Source organism: Camelus dromedarius, chromosome 20, assembly GCF_036321535.1.
Source record: "Camelus dromedarius isolate mCamDro1 chromosome 20, mCamDro1.pat, whole genome shotgun sequence".
Lineage (NCBI taxonomy): Eukaryota > Metazoa > Chordata > Mammalia > Artiodactyla > Camelidae > Camelus > Camelus dromedarius.
The window spans coordinates 7,337,339-7,365,314 of record NC_087455.1 but is presented as its reverse complement, the minus strand read 5'-3'; the positions used below and the strand labels follow the sequence as shown (position 1 = coordinate 7,365,314).

Below are 27,976 nucleotides of genomic sequence, written 5' to 3'. Positions count from 1 at the left end.
GGCAAATACACATACTCATTTTCATATTCTTTTTCACCATAAATTACTACAAGATATTGAATATAATTCCCTGTGCTATATGGTATAAACTTGTTGTTTATCTATTTTATATATAGTAGTTAGTATCTGCAAATCTCGAACTCTGTTGGGGAAATTATTTTTAGATGTACATTTGAAAATATTTGTATTTTCTTTAAATATATATACATATATATGTATATTCTAACAAATAGTAACAAGACTGAAAGGCCAATATAAATAGCTATATAATAACTAAGTTATGTTAGCCAGGTGATGTCTCCTGAAATGTTGAGGTAGTGATTGTGCATGGAAATCCTTGATTCCAGTGACTTTGTGTCTAAGCAGAGTATAGCCTGTTTTTTTTTTTTTCTCTCTCAGATCTAGCATATTTGTGGAGATACAGCTAATTACCATTGGGGTGTGATTCTTGTTTCTCATAGTGATTAAAACGTACTAGGGTAGAGGGAAGGCACAATAATTTTTTCCTTTTTAAGTGTTAGAAATAACCATTTGAGAAAGTCAAAGTAGTAAAATAGTTTTCTGGGAGCATGAGAGATCGAAATTTGAATTTGTAACGTGATACATTTGTAAGTTTGTTGAAGAGTGAGAATCATCTTATATATGTTGCTGACTGACATTGCTTAAATCAAGGAAATGCATGGTTTTAAATGTTAGTTACTGAAAGTCCATTTATTAGAGGGTTGAACACAGCATTTGAGTGTGGGGTTGGGAGGTTTCTAATTTATTTCTATTACCCCTTTTAGTTTTTTATTTTTTTGAGGTAAGTGGTGGGATTCAGGTTCTATTCTAATTGGCCACCTTTTGATTAAAACCTTGTGAACCTGTCTGACTTGCACTGAAATTCTCAGTGGTCTGCATGCTTTTCTCTCTTAATATTTTTTTAGCTACCCTCCCTCCCGAAAGTGTTGTGCAGTATTTGTTGGACTTCTGTCTGCTCCCCAAGCTGTCTTCCATCTAGAGTCAAAGTACCAGGTGTTTTGTTTTCGTTTCTTCTTTTTCTTTCCTTTTTTTTTTTAAATATATGTTTGCTTGGCTTGTTTCCATCTTAATTAAAAAAGTAAATTTTGTTACTGTTGAATTTCAAAACTTCAGTAGAAATCATTATTTTCCAGAAGTTGTATCAAAGACATTTTTGGGGAATTTTTTTTTTTCAAATTGAAACTCTTGGGGTATTTAGAATGATAAGGATGTTAGTCATTAACTGTGAACTAATTGAACAGACTTCGAGTTTTACTTTCTCACGTAAGATACATGTGCATACTGCTGAGTTTAGCAGTCATGGTAAAGAATGGATGAGATCATGCAAATTATCTAATAATTACATACACCTGTTCTTAATAAGTTAAAACTTGTTTTTAATTGTTTTTCCAGTAGACTTAATGAGCTTGCACTAACCCTTCTACATTCTTCAACTGGGGACCATGACTAACCAAGGTTAAGAATAGTATCATTGCCTGTCTCAGCAAAAAAAAAAGTCATTGGTGTCCTTGTAAAAATGGATGCCTTTGTTTTCATCTTATGATCAGAATGCTTTATCTAACAGAGCTAACCAGTTTTAGGTAAGGGTAGAGACTTAGTTCTATTACTGTTAGTTCTGTTACTGAGAATGTTGACTAGTTTTCATACTTACCTACTAGGTGTATGTATGACAAATACTAAGCTCCTCTAACCTCTTTAAGGAGTTAAAATATGGAAGCTCAATGTATGGAAGGGGGAGGCAGTAATACTTCCACTCCCTGACTTGTGGCTGAGTTGCCTGTGCCCTGTGCTGTGCTGGCACTTTACGTAGATGATGGTTAGTCTAATCGCTTACATCAGCTTTACATTTACTTTTTGAAAGCCTTGTTTTAAAAGTGTTTTTCAGTTTTTTTCCAGACTTGTACAAAACAAAACTACAACCAGAGTCTGTAATCTACCTCCACCCCCACACCAAATGTTCATGGCTTGTGCAGAGCCTGGGGTTTCCATGGAGAGTCTTGGGGATAGCCTCTTTTTTAACCAGAAGAATCAGATATTTAGCATACCAGAAGGGGTTTGAGAAACCAGTTTACATTACTGGGCTTTATATGTGAAAGCAGGCATGGTTCAGAGATCTGCCTCTCTTACTTTCATCTAAATAGAGCCATTTAAAAATTTTTTTTGTTTTTCATTTTTGAAGGCATTTGTATTATGTATTGGACTATTATGAGCTATTTTGTTTGAAGAAAATGTTGTTGATAAAATATAGTTTAAAAATTACTCTTCTGTAAACTAATACCCTAGTACTTTGGTTCCCAAATTCTAGCACATGGTGAAATAAGGACAATGTGGTGAATGTCTCATAAAATGCAATTTATTCTATTTTTTCTATCTGGGCATGAGTGTTTTTCAAAAGTCCTGCTGTTTTTGCATATACAAATATTTATTTTACTATCCTTATTTATGTAAAATGTTGATAACCCTTTTTGAGTTCCCACTTTTACTTTTGAAATTTTATCAGTTAAGAAATCTAAAGGTGTTTGGGATTCTCTAGAACATGTGAAAACAGTATAGAACTGGTCCTCTTGAAAGCACTCTGATAATAACTGTAACTGTTCTGCTGTGCTGACGTGTGTTCCAGAGCTGTGTTCATGAATGACCATTTTACTTGTCTTCCAAGTACGCAAGGGATCCCACACATTCCAGTCAGAAAAGGCAGCCCAATAAGGCAATTCCTTCCATTTGAATCACCCCAGCCATCCTCGACCTTTGACCCTGGAGATTCAGTGCTCCCAAGGATTAGGGACCAACAGGCACTAATTACGATCGAGTGCTGCTTCTGGTATACCTACTCTCATTGAGGATTCAGAGAGCAACTCTCTTGTTGTTTCTGTTGTAAATGCCTTATCATTTTCAAGAAAATTACATCAAGTTTGTGGCATTTTCATATTATTAGTTAGTAAACAATAATTAGTGAAAGGAAGTGAGGCATTTGTTCAACAGTCTTGAGAATAAGGAAGTTTAATTGTATTTCTCTTTGCTCTGACATCCCTTTCATTTTTTTTGATCATAAATGTTTTTGTTATGGAGGTTATCATTATTTTTACTTAATTTGAAAGTTACTTTTTAGAGCCTTATTAGCATTTAATTCAAGTTGTGTGGCATTTTTATATTTTTGTTGTGTTCATTTAAATTATGTAAAGTATTTGAAGTAGGATGAACAAAATGCTAGCTTTTTTGATGCTGTGCAATTGGAGTGATTTAAAAAATCAAAGAACTCATAAATGGTGATATTAAAGCATAATTTAATAGACTGAATTTGTATTTTAAATGCAAGTATACTGTTTTTCTTAAAGTAACCCTAGACATGCATAAGATAGTAGCATTGGGAATGGTAGAATATGAGTTGAGAAACTTAGTTAAGTGTGTCTTTGTCAGCTACACAGTTATTGAGGTACACTGTTTATTTAAAAATGTGTTTCGGGCTATTTGGTAATAATACCTAAATGCCATTAAGGTTGAATATTTTTGTGTGTGTTAGTAAGCCTTTATATTTTACATTTGGATAAAGAGTAAAAGTTACTTATAGAATAATTCTATTTTGGCTTTTATCATTGCCTAATAACACATTCATGATGGAGTTCAAAGGTACAAGTTTGTTGTAGGCAACAGAGGTTAAATACTAGTTAAAAAATTTTATACAGATTGTTGAAAACCAGTATCATTTAATATGAAATTTAATATTTCATTTGGATGACCAGAATAGCATTTTGTCATAATTATCACAGGAGAAAAAATGTTATATATGGACCTATCACTAGAGTGCATTTCAGCATCTTCTGAATTGCAAAGACTGTGATGCCAGAGTTGATCTTAACTGATTGCCTGGTGTATTTATCCTAATATTTTTCTATATTTAGACCCATATTTATGCTATTTCTAGAAGTGATGTAGTCCCACACAAAGGGAAAAGCGAAAAAAAGCACTGATTATTTATCAGATGCTGAGCTAAGCATTTTACATATTTTTGACTCATATAACACTGATAACAATAGGAGACAGGAACTCTTATTCCTATTTGTCAGTTAAGAAAACTGAAGCACAGAGAGATTAAAGGATTTAATCAAGGACATGCAGCTAATAAATGGTGAAACTAGGAGTCTAATCTGAGTATTCTGAAGGAACAAAAATCATCCTTAATTTATCATTTTTTTGAAGTTAAGAAATCCTACTTCTTTGTTACTATTTCAGGCAATAAGATAATCTTACCTTTAAGGGGAAAGAGTCTTTAGAATTTTGTGAGCAATTGTAATTTAAAACATTGTCCCATACTTTTAACCCCTTCTGACTAAACTTACATATTTTTCCCCTGAACCTGCAGGAATATCGAAAACAGAAAAAAAAGTGAAATTGGAAGAAAAAAGCTCAACAGCATTTGGTATGAACAGAAAGTAATCTTTAAGCAAAAGACTGTAGATGGCTTGGCAGTGGGAGGACATAGTCTGTCCCTTACTTTTTACCTGTTAGTGCTCCTTTAGGTGTAAGTGATCATCTGTTTCAGTGTTTATTAGTGTTATTCAGCTCCAAATATGTGATTTCTTAAATATATATCTTGTAGTAATATGTGTATTTTTTGTCAGGGTATCCTAAGGCTTTCTCGAGAACTTAATGTTTTTGAACATCTTTAAAATTATGGCTGTTTAAAAATAAGCTGCCATTTATTATTGTTGAAACTTAGAGAAAGGATGGTAACTTAAACTTGGCTTTTTTCAGACTTTTTTCTTTCACTTACCTTATAAAAAGTTACTAACTTTTCTGCTGTCTTTTCTGTCTTCTGTGCTATAATGACTAAAAGTTTTAGAATAATAGATAATAGTCTTAAATATTCTACAGATTAGCTAATTGGAGCTTGGGTTACTGAAAGTTGATTCAGTATGGTTGATAAGTTATGGGCTAATCCATTCTGAGTTGGAATAGTAGTTGAATATATATGATGAATTAATTTTAAATAAAATATTCTAGGATACTGTTTTAACATCTGTTCATCTTCTTTAAAGTACATGTGATGGGGGAAAGGAATATTTAAAAATTTGGGAACAGAGTTCAGTTTAATGAAATAAGTTTTTTTTCTTTGTGTTTGTCTTCATTCTTGTACACAATGGGAAAGTATTCAAAGACTGGAGGAGTTATTTATGGAATCGATTTAGTTTTTTTATTTTTCCAAAGGAAAAAAGGTCAAGTTTTTTTTTAATCTTCTAATATATTTTCTAATTAAATTTTGTATGGAAATGCTGAATCTCCTCAGTTATGGCTTTCTTAAGTTACGGAGTTTATTTCTTGCCACACCCAGAAACTGAGTTATATTACTCATTTAAAGATTTTAACTACTGTCTGTGTTAACTTTAAGGTGTCAGGAGTTGGGATTTCTCAACACTGCTAATGAAGATCCCCTCTTATAGTCCAGTAAGCTAATCAGGAGTTCCAGACTCATGACAGGAACAGTTTAATTGAATCCATCCACTCTGGGCAGGTGACTGGAATAGCTGATTAAAACCTAAATGCTGCTTTTAGGTTAACCACAATGGAACAACTCAGAATCAGTCATGATTACTAACTTACTCACTTTTGTCATTTAGGTAAGAGAAAAGAAAAGGATAAAGAAAGAAAAGAGAAGAGAGACAAAGATCACTATAAACCAAAACAGAAGAAGAAGAAGAAGAAGAAAAAGAAATCTAAGCAGCATGGTAAGTAGAGTCCTCGCTCAGTGTCTTTAGGGGATTAGTTCCAGGGCCCCCAGCAGATACCAGAATCCACGGGTGCTCAAGTTCCTTATATCAAATGGCGGAGACAGTTGGCATTTCATACCTGTGGCTCCACTCCATACCTGTGGAAATTGAAAACTGGTCTGCAGTTGGTTAAATCCACAGTTGCAGAACCTCTGGATGCAGAGGGCCGACTGTATGCTAAAATGGTGATTCCCGTTTTTTAAAATTCTAAGATGATTTATACTTTTGTCTTTTACCAAAATGGAGGCAGGACAAGATCCCCCTGTTCTTGAGAACTAAGAGGTTCTTGTGGTAGCTTTCCTTTGTCTTGCTAATTTTGAAAATATGCAACTCTGTTTTACTACAGTCTGTTAACTAAGTGGTCTGTTAAGTTAATCATTGCAACCGATTAGAGTCTTTTATTTCCAGCATTGTGGTGGACTAGATACCCTGACCAAGCACTCTTCAGTGTACTGAAGGAATTATTCTCAATCTTGAATTTTATAGTCCCTTGAATTACTTTTCAAAAATGAAGAAAAATATTTTTAGAAAAACCTGAAAAAAAATCAAATGATTTTTCTATCAGTAGCCTGTCTCTAAAGGATATCCTTTATAAGCCAAAAATCATTGCTAGAGATAGGGTGTTACCATATAATGATAAAGCTTCAGTTCACTTTATATCTTTCTAGATAAACGGTTTCTAAATTTTATCACTGAATAACATTATCATATCATATTTAGTAATTAATAAACAAAGGTCAGAAGTGTCTGTAAGGATGATAAGAAAGACGGCAGCTGTGCAGTTATCTAAGAGACCTGTCTGGGACACCAGACTCAGCAGCTGCGGAGCTGACTGTTTTTTCAAGTAGACGCAAACATTTATTAAAATTGACTGTGGGATGCAGCTTTAAGCAAATCTCAACACATTGTAAAGATTGGTATAATTCAGACCATAGTTTGTAACTGTGATAACAATTATAGTTAAATAAAATCAGTATTGAAAAAATAAAAAGTCCTGTATGTTTAGAAATCAAGCAAAGTATTTTTAAATAACACATGGATGAGAGAGCAGTATCGAAAGAAACGTAAATAATAATAATAATAAATAATATAATAAGATGTTGAGAACCTGACAGATGATGAAAATACTATATATATATTGAAATTTGAGAATGCAGTTAAAATGGCATTTATAAGACAAATACTTATTTTTGTACATGCTTATATTAGAAAAGAAGGCTGAAAGTCAGCTAAGCCTCCAGATTAAGAAGTTAGAAAAGAACAAGCCTAAAAATAGTAGAAGTGAATAATTAAATACATGAGTGGAAATTAATGAACTGAAAAAAATGCTAGGAAGAACTAAAAAATGCCCAAATTATTTTTTTTTGTAAAAAATTAATACAATTAACAAACCTTTTGGAAGACTGATTAAGAAAAAAAAGACAAAATGCACAAACAATATTAAGAATAAAGGGAACATAACTACAGTGCTTCAGACATTAAAAATGAGATAATGTAAACAATTTTATGCCAGTGAATATGAGAGGTTATTTGAAGGTATGGACGATTGCCAAAAACCAAACTTATTCAGGAAGGTTAAAAACCTGAATAGTCTTCAAGCCTTAAAAGAAATTTAATCAGTATTTTATTAAAATCTTTCCACAAAGAAACAGTCCTGGCCCAAGGAGTTTTGTTGCCAAGTTCTACCAAACATTAGAGGAACAGATTATTCCAAACTTACATAAATCATTTTAGAATTTGGAAAAAGAGGGAACACTTCTATAGTGAGATGAAAAGTGTTTCCCCAGAACAGGTGTTGAGCTCCTAACCCCTGTCCCTGTGAATGTGATGACATTTGTTAATAGAATTTTTGCTGATATGATTAAGAATGAGATTACCTGGGATTTGGGGTGGTCCCTAACACCAGTGACTGTCGTCTTATAAGAGAAAGGAGAGGGAGATTTGAGACACATAAGGGAGAAGGCTGTGTGAAGACACAAGAAGCAGTCCCAAGCCCAAGGAACGTGAGCCACCAAAAGCTGCAAGAGGCAAGGAAGGATTTTCCCCGAGAGCCTTCAGAGGAAGATGGGCCTGTTGACGCCAAATTTTGGACTTCTGGCTTGCAGAACTTACAGAGAATAAATTTCTGTTGTTTCAGTCCATCAAATTCGTGACGATTTATTGGGGTAGCCCTAGGAAGCTAATATAACTCCAAATTCACTTTAGATGATTTAAATAACTTTGCTCTCAAAATCAGAAGACAGCAGTATGAGAAAGGACAGTCACAAGCTGTTCTTATTTGTGGACAAAGATGCAAAACACATAAATAAATGCTATGGAATAAAATCTAGCAGAATATTTAAAAATATGACCCATAGGATTGGAATGCAAAGTTGGTTTCACATTAGAAAATCAGTGAGTGAAAGTCACCACAATAACATTACTATTTTGATAAATGCAGAAAAGCCATTTGATATATCCATGTGTACTTATATTTATGAATAGCAGATTATAAAACTTTATTTAGAAATATAATGAAGGCCTTAAATAGATGGGAGCTAATTCATGTTCATGGGTTAGTATATTCAGTATTGAAAAGATATCACTTCAAATAAATCTATATATTTCATTGCTGATTCTAAAACTTAATATGGATGAGTAAAGAGAAAAAATAATACAATCATTCTTGGAGAACAATGAGAAGAATTACTATTCAGTCATAGTTATTAAAGCAGTGAGCTATTTTGAAAGAACAGACATGTTGATTAAGAACAGGATAATCCAAGGCAGACCCATACATATTGCAAACCTTGGTTATTCAAAGCTGGCATCTTAGATTAGCAGTAAAGGATGAACTTTTCAGTAAATGGTACTAGACAGGTTATAATTCATATGGTGAAGAATAATAAAACTATCCTATCTTACACCATAAGTAAAAAATCAATTCCAGGTTGATTAAAGACTTAATATGTAAAAGGAAAAACTCAAGAACTTTGAAAGACAGTATAGGAAAACATCTGTATGATCTGTGGGCAGGAATTTCTAAACAAAAAATGCTGACTCTGAAGGAAAAGGTTGAAAATGTAACTAGACTGAAATGAACTTGGTTTATCAAAAGCATTATAAAAAGCTTGAGTGAAAAGAACACAAAACATAAGAAGACGCTTGCAGTGCTGACACCTGACCGAGCGTCAGTGTCCAGAACGTATTTCAAACCCTGACAAATCAAGAAGAAAGACAACCCAGTATGAAAATAGACAAAAGATTTTAACAGGAATCTCCCGGAAGTGGAAACCAATTGAATATATAGTACAATGCATCAGTCTTAAGAGAAGCTGCATAATACAGTTTTTAAAACCTAGTGAAATTATTTCATACCTGCCAAATGGACTGAAATTATTAGGTGGATGATGTCAGATGTTGCTGAGGAAATGGAGACAACTGTACAACTGCTATGGAAAACCAGTGGGCATCAGAGTAGAAGCTGACGGTGTGCGTGCCACGTGACCTCAGACTCCTGACTACACTCACAGGACACATCTGGAGATGTATACAAGAGTGTTCACGGCAGTGCTGGCATCGGCCGAGATGCCCACCTGTCCTTTCAGTGGAATCCACATCACTATGTAAATAAATGAATTAAGCCCACTGGAATCTCATGGACAAAATGAATGAGCTAAAAATCATGTCATTGAAGAAAACGTGTACAGTGATAACGATTTCATTTATGTAAAGATTGAAAAGTTTTAAAACGAAGCAGTCTGTTGTTTAGAGATTCAAATGTATGTAGCAAATGCATAAAGAAGAGCAAGAGAATGACAGATGGAAATTCAGGTCAGTGGCCACCTCTGAGGTGGAGAAGGGAATTTATCAGTTCAGATTGGAAAGTGGCACAAAGGATAATTTCAGAGTTGGTGATCATTGTTGGTAGATCCTTCAGATTTTAACTCTCTCTATAGGCCAAAAATAACATCTGATTTTTCCACAAGATACGAAGTTTCCACATTCTCTTAACTCTAAAGCTACCAAAATAAATTTGAAGATAAGGAATCAGAATGGGATTGAAAAACTTGAAACCACTTTCCGGAGAGTGTCTTGAACATTTCCAGACACTCCTGTGTTTGCGCTGCTCCCATCGCTTTTCCCTGCCCCTGCCCCTTCACAGATAGTGCTGGGGACTCCACACTAGGGGAAACTTAAAGTTAAACAGAAACCATCATCCACAGATCCCTTTGTTTAGTGAACACCCTCCCGTGATTATGGGTCAGAATGCGGAAATGACAAGCTTCCCACTGCAGGACAGGCTGCCAGGTGAGCTCCCTGCTGATGACCACAGGCTGAGGGGTTTTGGCTGCCTTGGGTATTCTAGTGGAGACACCCACCGAGGCGTCAGGGCAGGAAAGGCCAAGCTTTTAAAGTTCTCTTATGCCGCATTGGCAAACAGGTGTGTTCCAGTACTTAGCAGCAGATGCAGAACCTCAGGTACTGAAACACCTGTGAAGCAGGGAAAGCTAAGAGGGAGGGGCTGATAAAGAGCAGAGTAAGAAGTTGGCCATACTTGGTAGCAAAGTGAGAGATGGTCATGAGAATGCAGGAAATGGTAACTTGAAAGAAGGGAGAGTGATGAGGATTAAGATGTCTTAGAGAAAAAATTGCAGAGAAAATTTGTACCTCAGAATTGTAATCCACCATTAACTATGGTAACCCTACTTATAAAGAGCCATTAAAAAATAAACCTTTAAAAATGTTGATATATTTTATGTTTTTAATTAAAAAGAAAAGAGCCTCATATCTTTGTTTATATTTTAAAATCAGACCTATAAATGAAAATCTTACCTTTGAAAGTAGAGTCCTGGCAGATACTAAAGATGCACAGGAACATTGCTCTTTGTACACAGCAGGTGTTGGGTCGGGTAATCACCACCATCTTTGCAATTAATCATTACATCTGAGAATTTATTCTGGGCTATTTACGTTCACCTTGGACGTGATGCTTTTCCCCAGATGATTAAATTGGAAGAGTGTTCTTTAAGCTGGAAATAGAGGGTTTTAAATAACTTTGAAATATTAAAGACATCTTCATTTTAAAGAATTCACATTATTACCACATGAGGTTCGTAACAGAGTGTGTATTTTCGTCTACACTATACCATTAAGGAGTTTAAAAAACTCTTACTTTCCACCACTCGGTGTTATTTTGCATATCGTGCTGGTGCTTATTATGTACCAGACACTGTCTGAGCATTTACACGTGCTGGTTCATTTCATCCCCCCATTAACCTTTTATAGTGGGGCCTGTTGCCCCCATTTTACAATGTTAAGTAAAAGAGAGAGATGAAGAGAGCTGTCCAGGCTCACACGACTAGAAAGTGGAGAATTCAGATGGAATTCCAGGCAATCTGGGTTCTGAGTCGTAATTTTAACTTTTAATCATCATGCTACGTTGTTAATCTCATCTCCTTTACCTTAGAGATTATTTGCTAGATTGTGTTTTCTTCCCTCCTTGTCTTCGTTGGCATACTAGGTTCTTTGTAGTTATTTATTAGTTTAAATGAAGCGATGAAAAGTAGTAATTTAGTTAAGTAGTCCTTTATAATTATTCCATGCAATAGTGGGTTCACATATTTTTTTTTAATTTATTTTTTAATTTTTAAATTTATTTTTGGTTGTAGTATAGTCAGTTTACAATGTTGTATCAATTTCTGGTGTACAGCATAATGTTTCAGTCATACATATACAAACATATTTCTTTTTACATTCTTTTTCATTATAAGCTATTACAAGGTATTTTTTTTTCGTTTTTTTATAACATTTTTTGTTGATTTATAATCACTTTACAATGTTGTGTCAAATTCCAGTGTTCAGCACAATTTTTCAGTCATTCATGGACATATACACACTCATTGTCACATTTTTTTCTCTCTGAGTTATCATAACATTTTGTGTATATTTCCCTGTGCTATACCAGAAGTAGGTTACATAATACAAAACTAACATTGCGTTCAGTCTGCGTGTGAGTAATTGTTGTTTTGGTGCAATCAAGAGTGACATCTTTGCCAGTTGTTAGCTTTGTTATTTTGAGCAAATCGCTTCATCTCTTTGTCTTTCATGTATCTGTAAATCTGAGAAAACTGAAGGCATACAAAGATTTAAAAGAACTAGAGTAAGAAATGCAAAGAGAATCCAAAGTATTGCATAGTAAAAACAAAGATCCCTCCCAGGTGCATATAAGTAAGCGTATAGGTGTATGGTGAGAGTGACAAGCTTGCATAGATACCTAGCAGAAAAGGTGTGATGTGTTACGTGTGTGGTGAGGTGGTACAAAATAAATTCTATCTAGAGAAGCCGGAGTAATTGATCTCCTTCTTTACGTAGAGGATCACATTTGATCTAACCCTGAAACATAGCGTAGACTTTTATTCATGATAGACAGAGGGCATTGGAGTGGGGAACACAGGTCGGGTATAGAATGCTAAGAACTTTTGTTCAGTTGCTAGTATACTGTAGAGAGATTAAATGTCAGCCATGTTTTATTTTTAACACCAAATTGAGATTTCTGTCATTACTTTTACACTCAGCCAGTCCTTTTGCTTTCGGTTTTGCTGAGAGGGCATTATAACAGGTAGTCAGTAAAAGGGCAGCTTTGAGAGCTGAGCATGTGGGTTCAAATCCTGATTGCAACACTTACAGCTCTGGGTGATCTTTGGCAAGTTATTTAAATTCTGAACCTCACTTTCCTCACTTGTAAAATGGCAATGAGAGTTTCTACTGTGTTGATTTATTGTTAGGATGTCGTAAGGTAATCGATGTGAAGTACTTAACATAGTACCTGGCTAGCATTTGATGTGTGCTGTGCAGTTACTGCGAGTCTGTGAGAGGTTGCTCTGCGGTCTGATGGCATCAGCACCATCCGAGGGTGTCCCCACCGCCGAACGACTGTGAGGAGGCCTGGGAAGCTTTTAACAAGCTTTCCAGTTTATGTGCACGTTGAACTCCACTGGTAATGCTTTTTGGTTAAGAGTTATGCTTCTGTGCTCTACCTGTCTGGGTTTGAATGTTGGCTTTGCCGCTGATAGCTGTGTATTCATAGGCTATTTATTTAACCTTTTTTGCCTCTTTTTTTCATTTGTAAAATAGTGTTAGCAGTTGTAGCTCCCTTATTGGATGGTTGTGAGGATTAAGAGTTAATGCACATAAAGCACTTAGAATCATGTTAGGCACGTGGAGCACCCTCAGTAAACATGGGCGATGCTGTGGTATTTATGATGACCATTATATTCATTGCCCATTGCTACTTGCACAAATTACTATGTAACAGTGATTTAAAACAACCCAAAATAGTTATCTTAAGGTTCTGAAGGGCAGAAGTCAAAACGGGTCTCCCTGGGCTAAAATCAAGGTGTCAGGGCTGCACTCCTTCCTGGAGGCTCTGGGGGAGGATTCATTTTCTTGCCTTTCCCGGCTTCCAGAGGCTGCCGCGTGTTCTGGCTCGTGTTCCGCTCCCATGTTAGAAGCCAGCAGTGGCAGCTCCAGTCTTTCTTACTTTACATCACTCTGACACTGACTCTTCTGCCTCCCTCTTTTACTTTTACGGACCTTTGTGATTCCATTGGGCCAACCCAGATAATTCAGGAAAATCTCTTTTTTTAAGGTCAGCAGATTGCCAGCCTGATTCCATCTGCCACCTTCATTCCCCTTTGCCATGTGACCTAGCGTATTCACGGGTTCTGGGGGTTAGGATGTGGACATTTTAAAGGGCCATTATTCTGCCTCCCCTGACCACCAATTTCAAATAGATGCTCAGTAGACACCAGCACTGGCCTGCTCTTCTCTTGGAAACTTAATTTCCCACTCTCTACCTTTCTTCAGCTTTTTCTGCCTCTTACTTACTGCCCAGTGTGCCTCAGTTGACATCCTGTGCCTCACACTCAGCTGAGGAAGTGAAGCCAACAGATGAGCACTTGCTCATTTCTTCTCCACATGTGCGTCCTTACCCGAATACATACGTCAGTCGTCTCCTTTGTCTCTACTGAAATGGAGGGAATGTCTGTCTTTCTGTTCTTAAAATCCTGGCATTTCTCACTGACCCCTGCATTTTTAAATTTATATGGACAATGTGTAGGATCTCCCATCTTTAAAAAGTCTTCCTCCAAACCTGCATTTCTTCCCTTATTTCTCCACGTCTCATTTACACCTCAGCTCCATCCCAGAACCCCAGTTTCCACACCTAGTTGTTCAAGCAGAAACCTGAAAATCGCCCTTGATGACGCCATCTCAGCCCTCCATCTCCACACATCACTGCATCTGCCTCTAAATCTGCATCTCAGCCCAGGCCATCAGCATCTGTTGCCTGGCCTGTGCTGCAGCCTCTGAACTGTGTCCCCACTTCTACTTGTGCCTCCTCGCCCTCCTTCCTCCCCTTTTACAGCTGGAGTGATTTTTGAAAAATGGAACTGGACTTGTGTCACATCCTGCTTCCCCTTACAAACTTTGACTTTTTGTTGCCTTTAGGATAAAGTTAAAAACAAAAAAAATCTTTAACCTGTCACTCTGGCCTCATCTCTTATCTCCCTCCCTCACTTACTGTGCTCCAGCTGCAGTCTTATAGTTTGTGTAGTGTGCCAGGTGTTCTGCTTCGTAGCCTTCCCACATACCTAGATGCATACCCCCTCCTGTCTGCTTCTCCTACAGCTCCACTCTCTTTAGGCTGTGTTCGGCTTCTCCCTGCTCATCTGTCTCCATGACTCCCAAGCTGAGGGAGACAGAACTTTGACTAATTTCTTTCAGGCCCAGTTAATTTCATCCAGAGGTTTTCTGCTGAAGAATTTATTGATCAAATTGTCACTCTAATAATTGACATGCTGGACATCATTTACATCATTACATCTTTACAAATTGCAAAAAACAAAAAATTAATTTCCATCTTGCACATCTTACTGCAGACATAGCTGTGATTATAATGAAGAGAAAATGTAGGTATAATCCTTTTTCACTTCTGGACTGCTTGACAAGAGTTTACGGGTACCAGCGAGAACGTGGCGCTCCCTGCTGTGTGGGTACTGCCTGGGCTGTATTTCCCAGTGTTCTTGCCAAACCCAGTTGCTCAGATGCATAATGTCTAGTTGTTCATGGATGAGAAGAGAAAGTGGTCGCATGCTTATTTTATGTATCATAAAACATGACTTTCTCATTATTTTTATACTGACTCTTCTTGATTACCTGACACTTTATTAATATTTCTTTATGTATCTTATGTTGCAGACTATTCAGACTATGAAGACAGTTCCCTAGACTTTTTGGAAAGGTGCTCTTCTCCACTAACTCGATCTTCTGGGAGTTCTCTGGCTCTGCGAAGCATGTTTACGGAGAAAAATACAACATATCAGTACCCAAGGGCAATTTTGTCAGTTGATCTTAGTGGTGAAAGTATGTGTAACCATGTAATGTTTAAAACAAATCTTAAAATTCTTAAATGTCGAACTGAGAATAAAACGTACTTTATTGAGGCCTATCTGAGCAGGGCAAACAATTTTAAAAAGTTATTTATTCCATAAACTATTATGAAAATCTCAACATTAGAAGTTTGAGCTGCTTTTTAATCTATATAAGGTAAAATTGGCTTTTATACTTAATGGTAGGATAGGTGGTGAGGAAACAGTTAGTGTCTACTGTATACTGGTCTTCTGTAGGTGTGTTTACCTTTTCACATTTTCACTGCCAACTTAGAAAGTAGATACTGTTACCCACATTACATAGATATATAAGCAGAGGCTTATCAATGAAGTAACTTTGGGGGCTAGTTAGCATTAGAATTAAAACTCAAACCCAGGCCTATCTTAACTCCTCAGATAGTACTTTTTCTACCAGTTATTTCTCCTAGTCTTAAAAATGCACTTTGAATTCCTGATCACAGGTACATCTGTTACTAAATGTCTGGAAATGTGTTCAGATCAATGATTTGAACACATTCAGGTATTAGGTCTGTAGAGAGAAGGCCATGTCAGGTGGTGACATGAGCCCTGGAGTTGGAATCTGTCAGGTTTTCCTGCAGGTCGGGTCCTGACAGTGGAAGGTATGAGGACTCTAACCTTCCAGTGTTCTAAGTGGTGGGAAGAGAGACTCCCAACTAGACATTGATGGCAGTGGCTCCAGACCAGAGCTCTAGCACAGCAGAAGTGAGTCAGGGAGTGAAGAACAAGAATAAGGAGTGGGGGGTCGTCTTATGTAAAATCCCAAGGAACCTTATGGGGAGCTCACTTCCTGCCTTTCCTTTCAGTGAAGCATATTCCTTCCTTTACTCTAAAATACGCACATAGCACTTTTGAGATTTTTAAATCTCAAATCTAAAAAGAAATTGGTGGGAGCGAGGATTAGGAAAAAGTCCCTCCCCCCCTTTTCTAACAAACACAAGTTCCCTTTTCCCTTTTGGGCCAGTGGTTCTTCACTCCAGGTGTACATTATATTTATTCCTGTGATGCTAAAATATGATACCGGCTCCTGCAGCAGAACACAAATCTGAGGTGTCTGGGAGGACAGATCCTGGCAAGATAGCCCTGGTAGCCAGGGCTGAAAATCACCTAAGAACACCCATAGTGTGAGCCATCAAGGTCTGAAAACTGTCTTCTTATACAGAGTGATGGAGGTGGGGAGATTATACCTGGGCGGCAGTGTTGCTGGAGCTAGAACAGCTGAGGGCTGGAAAGAGTCATGGATCTCTGCCCTCAGTTCTCTGTCTTCCCCCCACCCTTCATGGTTCCAAGTGCGGAGCTGTGAGAAGGAAGACGGAGAGGCTCTTAAATGTTAGCTTGCATCAGAACCACCTGGAGAGCTTCTTAAAACACATTTCTGGGCCTTACCTTTAGAAGTTCTGAGTTCTAACAAGTTCCCAGGCGATGCTGATCTGGAAATCACGCTGAGAATACCGTCTGGGGAAACAGCAGTGACAGTTCAAGGGGTAGCAGTTAGTTGGAAGAGAACAATGTTCTGTGGCCACTCAAGTGGAGCTGTTGTCCAGGTGGCTGTTCCAGTGTAAGAGGGAACTTGTACTTGCGCTTCTTCTGTAACGTTCAACCCAGTGACCCATTTACTTAACCCCCGGAATTCATCTAAGCATTGATTTGATGCTGCCAGTTAGTCAAACTGGATTTTCTGGCCATATATTAAATTTGCATCCTAACACCATAAAGCCTGACATCATACAAGCCTGTGTGAGATACACACTAATTACTTGCAATGTTAATAGGTTTTACATTTAATTCATTTCTAACTCTGTTATGATTGCCGTCCATTTAATACCACATATATGCTGTAACAGTGTTTGAAACTGTTTATCCATGTTCTAGTCTGCCATTTTGAAGCATGAACTTATATTCAGGAAAGCCCAAGAGAAAGTACTAATTTTGGATTTAAGCTTGCAAGATTATGAATAAATGAAATTTCTTCAGGTTCTGAAAACTGCTCATATTGTTAATATTAGAAAAATTTTGTAAATCTAATTAATTTACTTCTTACTGCTTTAACGTTTTCTTGCATTTCTCTACTACTGTTTGATTTCTACTAACCTTAACTTTCTCCAAGATGTCCTAAGATCCTAAAGGGAGGAAAACATTTATTTTTCTATAAAACATTCAAAAATATTGAGTCAGGGAAAAAATAAGTAAGATTAGAAGCTAAGGAAACACTAAATCATATGAGATATTTAAAATATAAATAGCATGAATTATTTAGTTTGAATTCAGGCAGCTTCCATCTGGTCTGATTAAGTCTGAAAAAGTTTTCTCCATATACTGACTCTCTCCTTCCCTCTTCCAAAAACATTCTGGAGTGTCTGTCATACAGATCAGGCTTCATTCTAAGCACTGGATATGGAGCATTCAGCAGTGCAGAAGCCCTTGCCCTCGTGGACTCTTGACATTCTAGGAAGGGGAGGTGAATAGCCAGTAGGTGAAGGGCTAAGTCAGAATGTGATTAGAGGTTAGGGTGGGGAGCCAGAGTGCTCCAAGGATTAGCCTCCATTTACCATCTTTTATCACGTGCCATGTGATGACTCAGTTTCCCTGACATTTCTCCACACTCTGGCGAACCTTTAGTGCCCTGTCATCATTTCTTTCCCTTTGTCATAAATATTTCCTTAGGTTTGCCTCAGTTTTTTTTCTCAGTGGCCTGAGCTAAATGGCAGTCTTGGACTCAACAGTGTTATAAGTACAACCCTGACACCTGGCATTTAAATAGAGTTGTATGTAGTGGTCATCCATCTAATATAACTTCTAGAATATAATTATTTATTTTAAAAAGATTTTTATCAAAATAAAAATTTAAAATGTAAAAAATTACTTAGGGAACTCATAATCCCAGTTTAAGAAGTACTGATGAAATCATCAAGAACACAGCCTTTAGAGGCAGGCAGTCCTGGTGTGCGGTCGGCTTTCCCCTTAGCTGGCTGCGTTCCTGAGCGAGTTACAGATCTTAAAGTGCTCAGCATGGAACCTGGTGTATATGAAGTGCAGTGGTGGCTGACGATACTGATACTGTCAAGAGTAGCAGTATTGATGTTAGGACCTTAGGCAGCCACCTTCACCTGTCTCAAGTGCTGGTTATCTGTATGGTGCAAATAATGAAACCTGTTCTCTTTACAACCCATTGTTCTTGTGAGGATCTAAAGGGGTAATGTTTGTGAAAGCACTGAAAAACTGCAAATGAAAATAATTAATATTGACCTTAGCTATAGCCTCTGTAATCACTGGACCAGGGAAGACTTTCTGAGTTAATTGTAACAGTGTTTACGTTAAGATGTAAGGCAGTCATAATTACCCAAGTTTCAAAAATCATTTGTTTCTTTGTCCAGAGACAAATGCTCCATTCCCATTTGACTGCCCTCTCTTTCTAAATATTTAATTGCTTATACTAACTTCCCATAGCTCCTTTCTTTCTAGAGAAATGGCATGAAATTGGAAAAAAAAATGCTGAGCATCCTTTTATATATGTTCTAGACTTATCAGATGTGGACTTCCTAGATGATTCTTCAACGGAGAGTTTGCTCCTGAGTGGGGACGAGTACAATCAGGACTTTGATTCAACCAATTTTGAGGAATCCCAGGATGAAGATGATGCTCTTAACGAAATTGTGCGATGTGTCTGTGAGATGGATGAGGAGAACGGCTTCATGATTCAGGTGACCTGTCTTCCCTTCAGCACTGAACGAGTTGTTTTGGGTGCTCAGCACATTCATCCAGACGTCTGTGTTCTCTTTTTACTAACCGTCCTCTTGAAGGTGTCGGTTTCTAGCTTATCAGCATGTTTCAACTACCAGCAGTAACAGACCTCTTCATCAGATGAAGTAGACAGTTTTCTTATCTGAGGATCATTCTCAGGGTGTTTACGCTGAGGTCTTCAAGCTGAAGTTCTTTTCAAGAGCCATTAACGTGGCTAAGCATCCACGTTGAAGGGTAGATCGTAGCGACCCTTCTCCTGCTGGTCTGAATCCTGTTTAATAATTTATGTCATATAGTTGCTCTTCAAAGGGAAAACACCACAGTATCAAAGATGAAAGGAAAACTTTGTTGCAAAGATTACCATTACAAGCAACCTCTCCCTGTAGAAAAAGTGTATTTAAGAAAAAGAGAAAGTATAACTGGTATTTTGTGATGGCATTTGGAAAATTTGGAGATATTAGTTATAGAAACAAAAAAGTAATCTCTTTTTCCCCCTTTTTAGTGGTTTTCTCAAATAAGGGAACTGCAGATTTATAGGGCCACCACGCAGGTAGCACTGTAAGAGGTCATTGCCACAGTCACTGCTACAAACTTGCCTTTTCAAAAAAATTTCTACACTTTAATAAGCTATTTTTAAGAGTTTTAAGGGTGTGAGAGATCGATGAGAGAAATAATTTTTTAACTTTTTTTTAATGAGTAAACCAGTTTATCAGAGCACATTTTAATGGGTGAAGCAAGTTCTTGAAATAGTTGACAGTTTCAAAAAAATTTCATTGTAAATCATCACTTGCTTTTGTTATGTGGATTAAGAATTATCTGAATCTGTTTTGTAAATAAGTTCATTTATTTCATTCTTTTAGATTGTACATATAAGTGATATCATGTGATATTTGTCTTTCTCTCTCTGATTTACTTCACTTAGTATAATCATCTCCAAGTCCAACCAAGTTACTGCAAATGGCATTATTTCATTTTTTTATGGCTGAGTAGTAGTCTACTATATATATTATATATATAGTAATATTCTACCACATACATATATAAATACACCACACTTCTTTATCCAATCGTCTGTTGATAGACATTTAGGTTGTTTCCTTGTCTTGGCTATCTTGTAATAACCTATAATGAAAAGGAATGTGGAAAAGAATATATATCTATCTGTATGACTGAATCACTGTGCTGTACACCAGAAACTAACACAGCATTGTAAATGAACTATACTTAAGTTCAAACAAACAAACAAACAAAAAACAAAAAAATAAGGAATTGAGCTGTTGGCAGCACCAGCAAGACTAAATAAAGCAGCTGATGGGAGAGAAGGGAAGGTGTCTGTTGCTAGAGTGAAGCAGTGACCGTGAGCGCCCCCTGTCTCCCGGCAGTGTGAAGAGTGCCTGTGCTGGCAGCACAGCGTGTGCATGGGGCTGCTGGAGGAGAGCATCCCAGACCAGTACATCTGCTACGTCTGCCGAGACCCTCCTGGTAAGACTCCGCTCCCTGCGCCCACCGCAAGACACTGAGTGTCTCGTTCCAAAGCCCAGATCGCATCGGCTGTGTAAGGCGCCATGCCCCCTTTGTCGGTTAGACTGTGCTTCCATGTTCACGTTTTAAAATATTTTTCACTGTTTGTTATAGTTTTATTTTCCATATTAATTACTTAGGCAAAAGCATTAGCATAAATTCATCAGTATAATTACTGCCTTACTGGAAGGGGAGGGTTGTGGCTTCTTCTTGGAGCAGAACCGGCTCCTTTCTATACTCCCATGTTTTGGTTTTGGAATAGGTGTATGTACGGCTATTTGGATGGAATCATGTTCTGAACTCACATTCGTCCTGACGTGGTTTTGAATGTGTGTCTGATGGTGCTGCACATCCACCTAATTTTAGAGCCAATGAGATGTCAGATTATCATGTACAATCCCTTTGTTTTACTGATGAGGCAGTTAGGACACAGAATGTGCCTAGCCTTATGCACAGGGATGGTACTGGCCTGGCCGAACCGGCAGGAAAGCCTGTGCCATTGGCTCCCCGACCGCATGGTTGTCCCTCCCTCCACGCTAGAGGGTCTCCGAGTAGCAAGGTTCTGTGTTGTGTACACTTCCAGCTCTGAGGCAGAGCACATCTAGATATTCTCCAATAGAAGGCTGCTGTGTTCTCATGTCTGTCAAAAAAATAAAATAACATTAAGAAGCAGGAGAATTATTCAGACCTATGTGAATATAGACATTTGTTCACTCATTCATCCAGCAGCATTTATTGGATGCCTGCTATTTTCCCAACTCTGTGGTAAGAGGTAAGATGATGGATTCTGACCACACCTTCCACTGTCTCATAGTATAGCAGGGGCACAGACATAGAAGCAGCTAATTGTGATGGGAGATGATAATTACTGATGTCGAAGATCCATGGTTATATAGGATTCTGAGATACTAGACCTGGGAAGGGGTCCCTGTTCACTCAACTAGAACTCTTTGTTTCATCCAGTTCAAAATAAATGCTAGTGAGAGAAACAGGCACCCCTGTCTAATGTCTGTGCAGCCCCTTTAGCCTTTTTATAGAGCAGATGACAGGTATGTAAAAAATGGAAAGCAGTACACTCAGGGTTCCTTCGCAGGTGTGACCTGCCACTGACCGCATTCTTAACAGAGTTTTTCTCCTAACTGGGCAAGAAGTCTGAAGATAGGGGAACTCTTACAGTGCCAGCTCTTTGAAGCACTGTCTTGCTCATCTTTTGAATTTGTTCTTAGTACTAGAACTCGCTTTGCTTAACTGAGTGATGTCAGCTGGGTAGCAGTTGAAGTGGAATCTTTTGTCACTTTAATGTCAACTTCATCTACAGGTCAGAGATGGAGTGCAAAGTATCGTTATGATAAGGATTGGTTGAATAATGGGAGAATGTGTGGGTTATCGTTTTTAAAAGAAAATTACTCTCATCTCAATGCCAAAAAGATAGTTTCCACACATCACCTGCTCGCTGACGTCTATGGAGTTACAGAGGTACTGCACGGGTTACAGCTGAAGATTGGAATACTAAAGTAAGTGAGGGGCGATGAAGGGACGGTCACACTTCAGTGTAAATTTCAAGCTAAATCAGTTGGCTTTTTGCGGGTTCAGATTAGCAGTTTGGAAAACAGAATAGATTTGAATAAATTTTAACTTAAAAAACAGAAGGAAAGATCAGTAACATTCTGGATGAGTAACTGCTTCGTGCCTGTTGTCCTGGGGTGGATGCGCGCGGGAGAGGGAAATGTGGCATCTGGTATTTCAGCAGATGCTAGTCCCTGTGCCACCGTTTTGCGTGCTCGCCATGTGCACGAAGGCGCGGCTGCTGTAGTGCGCCCTGTAGGTTGTGTCCTCCTTCAGGACTGCTGTCAAGATGAAATAGATTCAAAGGTATATTTTAAAATTACCTTAAGATTGGCTTTGAAGGGAGCTAACAGATCGTGTAACCCATGTGTCTGCTGTGCACCAAATATGTTTCAGTCATCCCAGACAGTTTCCCCTTAAAAAACAAAAACCCCTGAACCTCCCTAAGTGACGTATCAGAATGTTCTTGAAGTTCTCGTTTTCAGTTCTTCCTAATACTTGCCTAGAATTCCTCTTTAAAATATATATATTTTATGGGGGAGAGTATAGCTCAGTGGTAGAGTGCACGCCTAGCATGCTCGAGGCCCTGGGTTCAGTCCCCAGTACTGCTGTTAAAAAATAAATAAACCTAATTACCACTCCTCTCAAGAAAATAAACAAAATAAAATAAATGAAATTTTTAAAAAAGTCCTGGGTTCAAGTCCCAGTACCATTAATTAATTAATTAATTATACATAAAACAGGTTCTTCACAAGCTTTCCTTCACTGAGACTCACTTGCTTGGGCTGGAAGTGTGCCCCTCCCCTCCTCTATCCCCATCCCGTCCCCCCGCGGCAGCTTGGTGCACTGAGTATCTCTGGCTCTCTCCTCACTCAGACTGTGTCCACCCGGCTGTTCTTTTCACATGAATAGTTGCTGTGCCTTGTTAATTCCCTGTGGCTCCAGTCCTGTACTCAGTTCATCCCTCATACGGTTGCCAGTGCGATCTTAGTAAGAAGTAAAGATGAGCTTGTCTGTTTTCAGCTTGATATACCACAGTGTCTTCCTGGTGCCCAATGAACAAAGTCCAGGCTCCCCCTGCGTGCACTCTTAGTCCTTCCATGATGTATAGTCTCTCTACCATTGTGTTGCCATGTCTTCCCTCTCCTAATTTTCCCCCTAAATGGTCCAGCTGTACACAGCCATAATCCCTGAATGAAACATGCTTTTTCATAGCTCCAGGCCTTCACTCACAGCCAGGATAACCTTCTACCACTGGTCTTCCTAGAAGATGCCTTTTCATGATCACCTACCCGGCTAGGGCTGATCACGTCCTCGGCAGACTCCATGCATACAGGTGTCATAGACTTTTGGTGAGCATGGAATTAGTACAACCTCTTTGGAGGCCACTTGGGCAGTACCTGTTAAAATTTAAATGTTGCATACATTATCTGGCAGTTTCATATCTAGAAATTTATCTGACTGAAATATTCCCAGTAGTGTGCAAAGGTACACACATGCAGACACACACACACACATCTGTCAGTGGGGAGCTGGTTGGCTGGACTAGACGGTGGCACATGAGTACCATTTTAGCTACTAGAGTAAAAGTAAGGGAAATCTATCTGTACTCACAAGGCAAGATGCCCATATATGTTACATATGAAGAAGGCAAATGGTATGAGAGCCCCATTTGTGTGAAAAGAAAAGGTATGCTTACCCATTTAAAAAATTTTATATATACAGAAAAAGTCTGGCAGATTATACCTCAGTTATTTACAACTGCCACAGCAGGGAGGTTTTTACTTTGTACGTACTGGTAGTCTGAATTGCTTGTCATGAGCAAGTGTCACTTTTTGATTGACTAAAAACTTTTAAATATGCTCACATAAAAGGTTTTTCATGTCGTACAATTTTTAAAAATACATGAAAAATCAACAGAAAGAGAAGGGTATATATCAAATTATGATGTGAGCTGTCACAGAATTACATTCAGTATTGCTTTTCTCCCTGGGTTTTATTTCTATAAAATTGTGAGAAATAAAATTGTGGATGAAATCCTGGGGCAGGTTAACCTAAAGAGCACCTTTACTTTTGTCTTGAGTCCCTGACCTCCTCCTGACCTGGTTGCCTTGGAGGTAGTCTCGGTCTTCAACAGAGAAGTGGGGTCAGCCCACCTGAGACAGTCCACTCAGCATTCAGAAGGCATGGATAACCGAGGGTTAACCATATAATTTTATATTCTGAAATCTATTGTAGCATTAAACTTACTACTGGATTTGTTTTTTAACTGCTGTTTCTCCAACTTTGTTTTAAGGAATAAGCATCATCCTGACCTGCATCTTTGGGCTTGTTCTGGGAAGCGGAAAGATCAAGATCAAGTAATTGCCGGGGTGGAGAAAAAAATAACAGTGTTCGACACGGCTAATGTGGAAGAGAAGAAATACCATGTACAAAACCATAAGGAGCCACCTCGTTTGCCCCTAAGAATGGAAGGAACTTACATAACAAGTGAGCACAGCTACCAGAAGCCACAGAGCTTTGGTCAAGACTGCAGATCTCTTGTGGACCCTGGGAGCTCAGATGACGATGAAGACGTTAGCAGTTTTGAAGACGAACAGGAATTCCACATGAGGGAGAGAAGCCGCTCGCGATACCCAGTAAAGGAGGATGGAGTGCCCGAAAAGGTACAACTGGCTCGTTTGTCTTTGCTTGGAAATATGATAGAACAAAGGGAAATTTTATGAAATGAAACATATTGAATTCACAGATTTTTCCAAGTTCACAAGTACCTTGTTAGAGTACAGACACATTTTTGCTTTTTCTTCGAGAAAACATTGGCCCTTTGGACATTTAATTATCCCCTAATTCAGAATTGCAGTCATTCAGTAAACTTTTGCCCTAACAGAAGTTTCAGTTTCATAAGTACGTTTAGGTATCTCTAAAAACCATGAGCCACATTTTTTTCAAATGAGAATGTCTGAGTGTGAAAACATCACAGTGCATCTGGGTGTCTTTATGTTATATAACTTGTCTTTTTAATGTGTTTTAGATAAAAGGTGGTGCTCTAATCCTCTTGTTTTAAATTTTAGCTTATTTGTATATGCATATCCATCCATTATGCAATAAGCTGAATTTTTACATCTCTGTATACGTTGAATTTATAAACTTAATTTCTATTCACTGGGATTGTCTTAGAGCTGTCATGCCTTCATTTTTTTTTTATTGATTTTCACTGAGCAGTACCACTTTAAAATTAGTTGTTTATTTTTCTGGCCTCTTTTATCAAGTAAGTTTTATAAATAAATACTTAACTGAATTTGAAAAGCTTGTATTATATGAAATTTGGTGATAAATTATTTTTTCAAATTCACATCCCTCTTACGGAAATGAGTTATCACTGGTGAATCTGAGTTCAGATTTTGTGTGTATGTTTTAATAAGCAGTCTGTACTTTTTAAGTTTTTAAAAGATTTTGATTTTTCCCTCAGTTCATTGAGTTAGCTGCAACAATGAAGTCCAGTCTACAGTTAATTATGCTTCATACTGGCCTTTACCAACTTTCTTGATTTTTTTTTTTTCCATTATTGCTTTTTGCCTTCACTCCACTTGTGGCACAGTTTAGATTAATGGAGAAAGGGGTCAGTCTGAATTAGCTGGGCTTTCTAGTTAAAGAATGTAATTAGCAACTTCGTTTCTTGGGCAGTTTTTGGAAGGCCCTCCACACTACGGAGCACTGTGCTCGGCATTGTGAGGAGACACAGCAGGCATGTCTGCTTTTCAGGACCATCAGATGGCATTTAATTCTGTGCTAGAACTTTCTTTAAAAATCCTCTAGGGGTCAGATTGGGTTTCACTGATCATTGTGGATAATGAGGTTTTTAATGTACCTTTCCCTTCATGATGCTACATTTCACCTCATTCTTTGTTTTTCCCAATGGTTCTCTGGAGAAGAATACAGCTGAAAGGAATACAGCATTTGTTTACAATGATAAAAGGGGCGCTGAAGACCCTGGGGACGCACATCTTCAGTGGCAGCTCAATCTCCTTACGCACATAGAGAACGTGCAGAATGAGGTCACCAGCAGGATGGACCTGATAGAAAAAGAAGTTGATGGTAATTGAAGAGAGAACTGAAGTACAGTTACTGTAGTCTGTAAAGTGTGTTTATTGTGATTATAAAGAGGTTCTTCAGTTTTTTAAATTATGGGATGAAACTGCAGACGCTGTCCATCTGATGGAGCTCTTTACGTCGTAGTGACACGTCTGGCGTGTATGATTTTTAGTCTCAAGAGAGTGTGACTGCATATTAGCTTATGGTTTGTTTTTTTTTTTTAAGATGGACATTTATTAAATACTGCCTGTCTGCCAGGCTCAGTGTATGCCATATATGGAATATTTATTAGTTTCATTGAACTGTGTTTTCTTTGGAAGTCAGCATAAAGACTTCAAGCATATTTGAAATACGGGGGAATGGGGGAAAACATTTTGAATCTTTGTTTTCACTTTGGTCACTTTTTTTTTTAACTTTGGTCAGTATTTGTTAAGTGAAATCAACAACAACAGAAAACTCCTGCGAGGTTAAGTAGGTAAACCTTAAGTTTGCATACACATTCTCAAATGTTTTTCTTCTTTATTTTTTGTTTTATCACACAGGAGCCCTGAGGAGTGGACAAGAAAAATATTATCCCCATTTTATAGTTCAGAAAGTACAGTAATTTAGATTACCTGATTCCTAATCTAGTATTTTTCCTATTCTTTTGACTCCATTTTTTTTCAGCCTCATACATTATATTCCCTACCCTCCCTCTTTTTATTTGCAAAAGCATGTGATACTTTCACCCCACACTAAATTAGAATTCCTACTGCTTTGTTTTTCCCTGTGAAAAGAGGAAGGGGAAACCCATTTCAGAAGCTTCTTCCATTTGTCTACAAGGAAGCTGTAGAGTTAGTTTTAAGTAGATTTTTGAAGAAGAAAAAATACAACTTGATGGTATCCCTTATTATTATTAATAAAAGTATAGAATATTAATTATATTCTGCCTGGACTTCTAATATGTTTGCATTTTTTAAAGTAATGATAAAATAGTGGGACTGAAAGGACACTGAGAAATTGCTACCTTCTTTTCTTTGTTAAAAAGAACTTCTGAATTAAAAAAAAAAGTGGTTAGAGCAGCTAGATTTCATTTAAGATAAATTAGAGCTAGTTCAAGCCTAAATTAATAGAAAGTGGAGCAGGCACAGGGAACTGCTGTTTCCTGTTCCAGAAGACAGTGAAAGAAGACACCCAAAATGAAGTTAGTTTATATCTATAAAGGGTAAAAATCACCTAAAATAACAGCAGATAAAATAACAGGTAAAGGTTACCAGCAGAGACTAGAACACTTGTGGGATGAGGTATGAAGGATGCTAAGCCACTCAGAAATGGCTTTCTAGAGAAAGGGAAGTGAACTCTTTCTCCATCCCACCTTTGCAACCCTCTAATTATACCATTTTGTCACTGTTTTTCCAGTTGCCATTTAATTTGTTTGTTCTCTTCTCTCTTTTAGTTCTGGAAAGCTGGCTTGATTTCACAGGGGAGTTGGAGCCACCTGATCCGCTTGCCAGGCTGCCCCAACTTAAACGCCACATCAAACAGCTCCTGATTGACATGGGCAAAGTACAGCAGATAGCAGCTCTCTGCTCTGTATGACAGCAATGAACAGCTAATGCAGTGAATGTGGCTCTGTTCAGTCGACTAATTTTTATTATCCACGTGGCTGCTAAGTGGATAGATAAAAAGCTTAGTGATGTTTGGTCATTTACTGATTTGTGACATCAATAGGATGGCACCTTGGAAAGGAAAAGAACAACGTTATCAAGGAAGCTAATATAAAAAAAAAAAAGTATGAGCAAGATACAAATGCTCACGTGTCATATGCCAGGATCAGTAGAG

The 27,976-nt window shown here is 37.8% G+C and overlaps 1 protein-coding gene across 7 annotated transcripts in view; it reads left to right on the top strand.

The window, feature by feature from the left end:
• PHF20L1 (PHD finger protein 20 like 1) overlaps positions 1-27,976 on the top strand; it is a 68,948-nt gene extending 40,972 nt beyond the window's left edge. For 6 of the 7 annotated variants that reach the window (XM_031439656.2, XM_031439657.2, XM_064476831.1 and 3 more), the window contains 9 exons: positions 4,382-4,438; positions 5,637-5,744; positions 15,027-15,191; positions 18,755-18,936; positions 20,359-20,458; positions 21,816-22,011; positions 24,360-24,729; positions 25,996-26,158; positions 27,591-27,976. In XM_031439656.2, coding sequence (XP_031295516.1) covers positions 4,382-4,438; positions 5,637-5,744; positions 15,027-15,191; positions 18,755-18,936; positions 20,359-20,458; positions 21,816-22,011; positions 24,360-24,729; positions 25,996-26,158; positions 27,591-27,733 — 1,484 coding nt within the window. In that variant the 3' untranslated portion in view covers positions 27,734-27,976. The remainder of the gene's footprint in view (positions 1-4,381; positions 4,439-5,636; positions 5,745-15,026; positions 15,192-18,754; positions 18,937-20,358; positions 20,459-21,815; positions 22,012-24,359; positions 24,730-25,995; positions 26,159-27,590) is intronic. The other variant, XM_064476832.1, reaches the window with a different exon arrangement.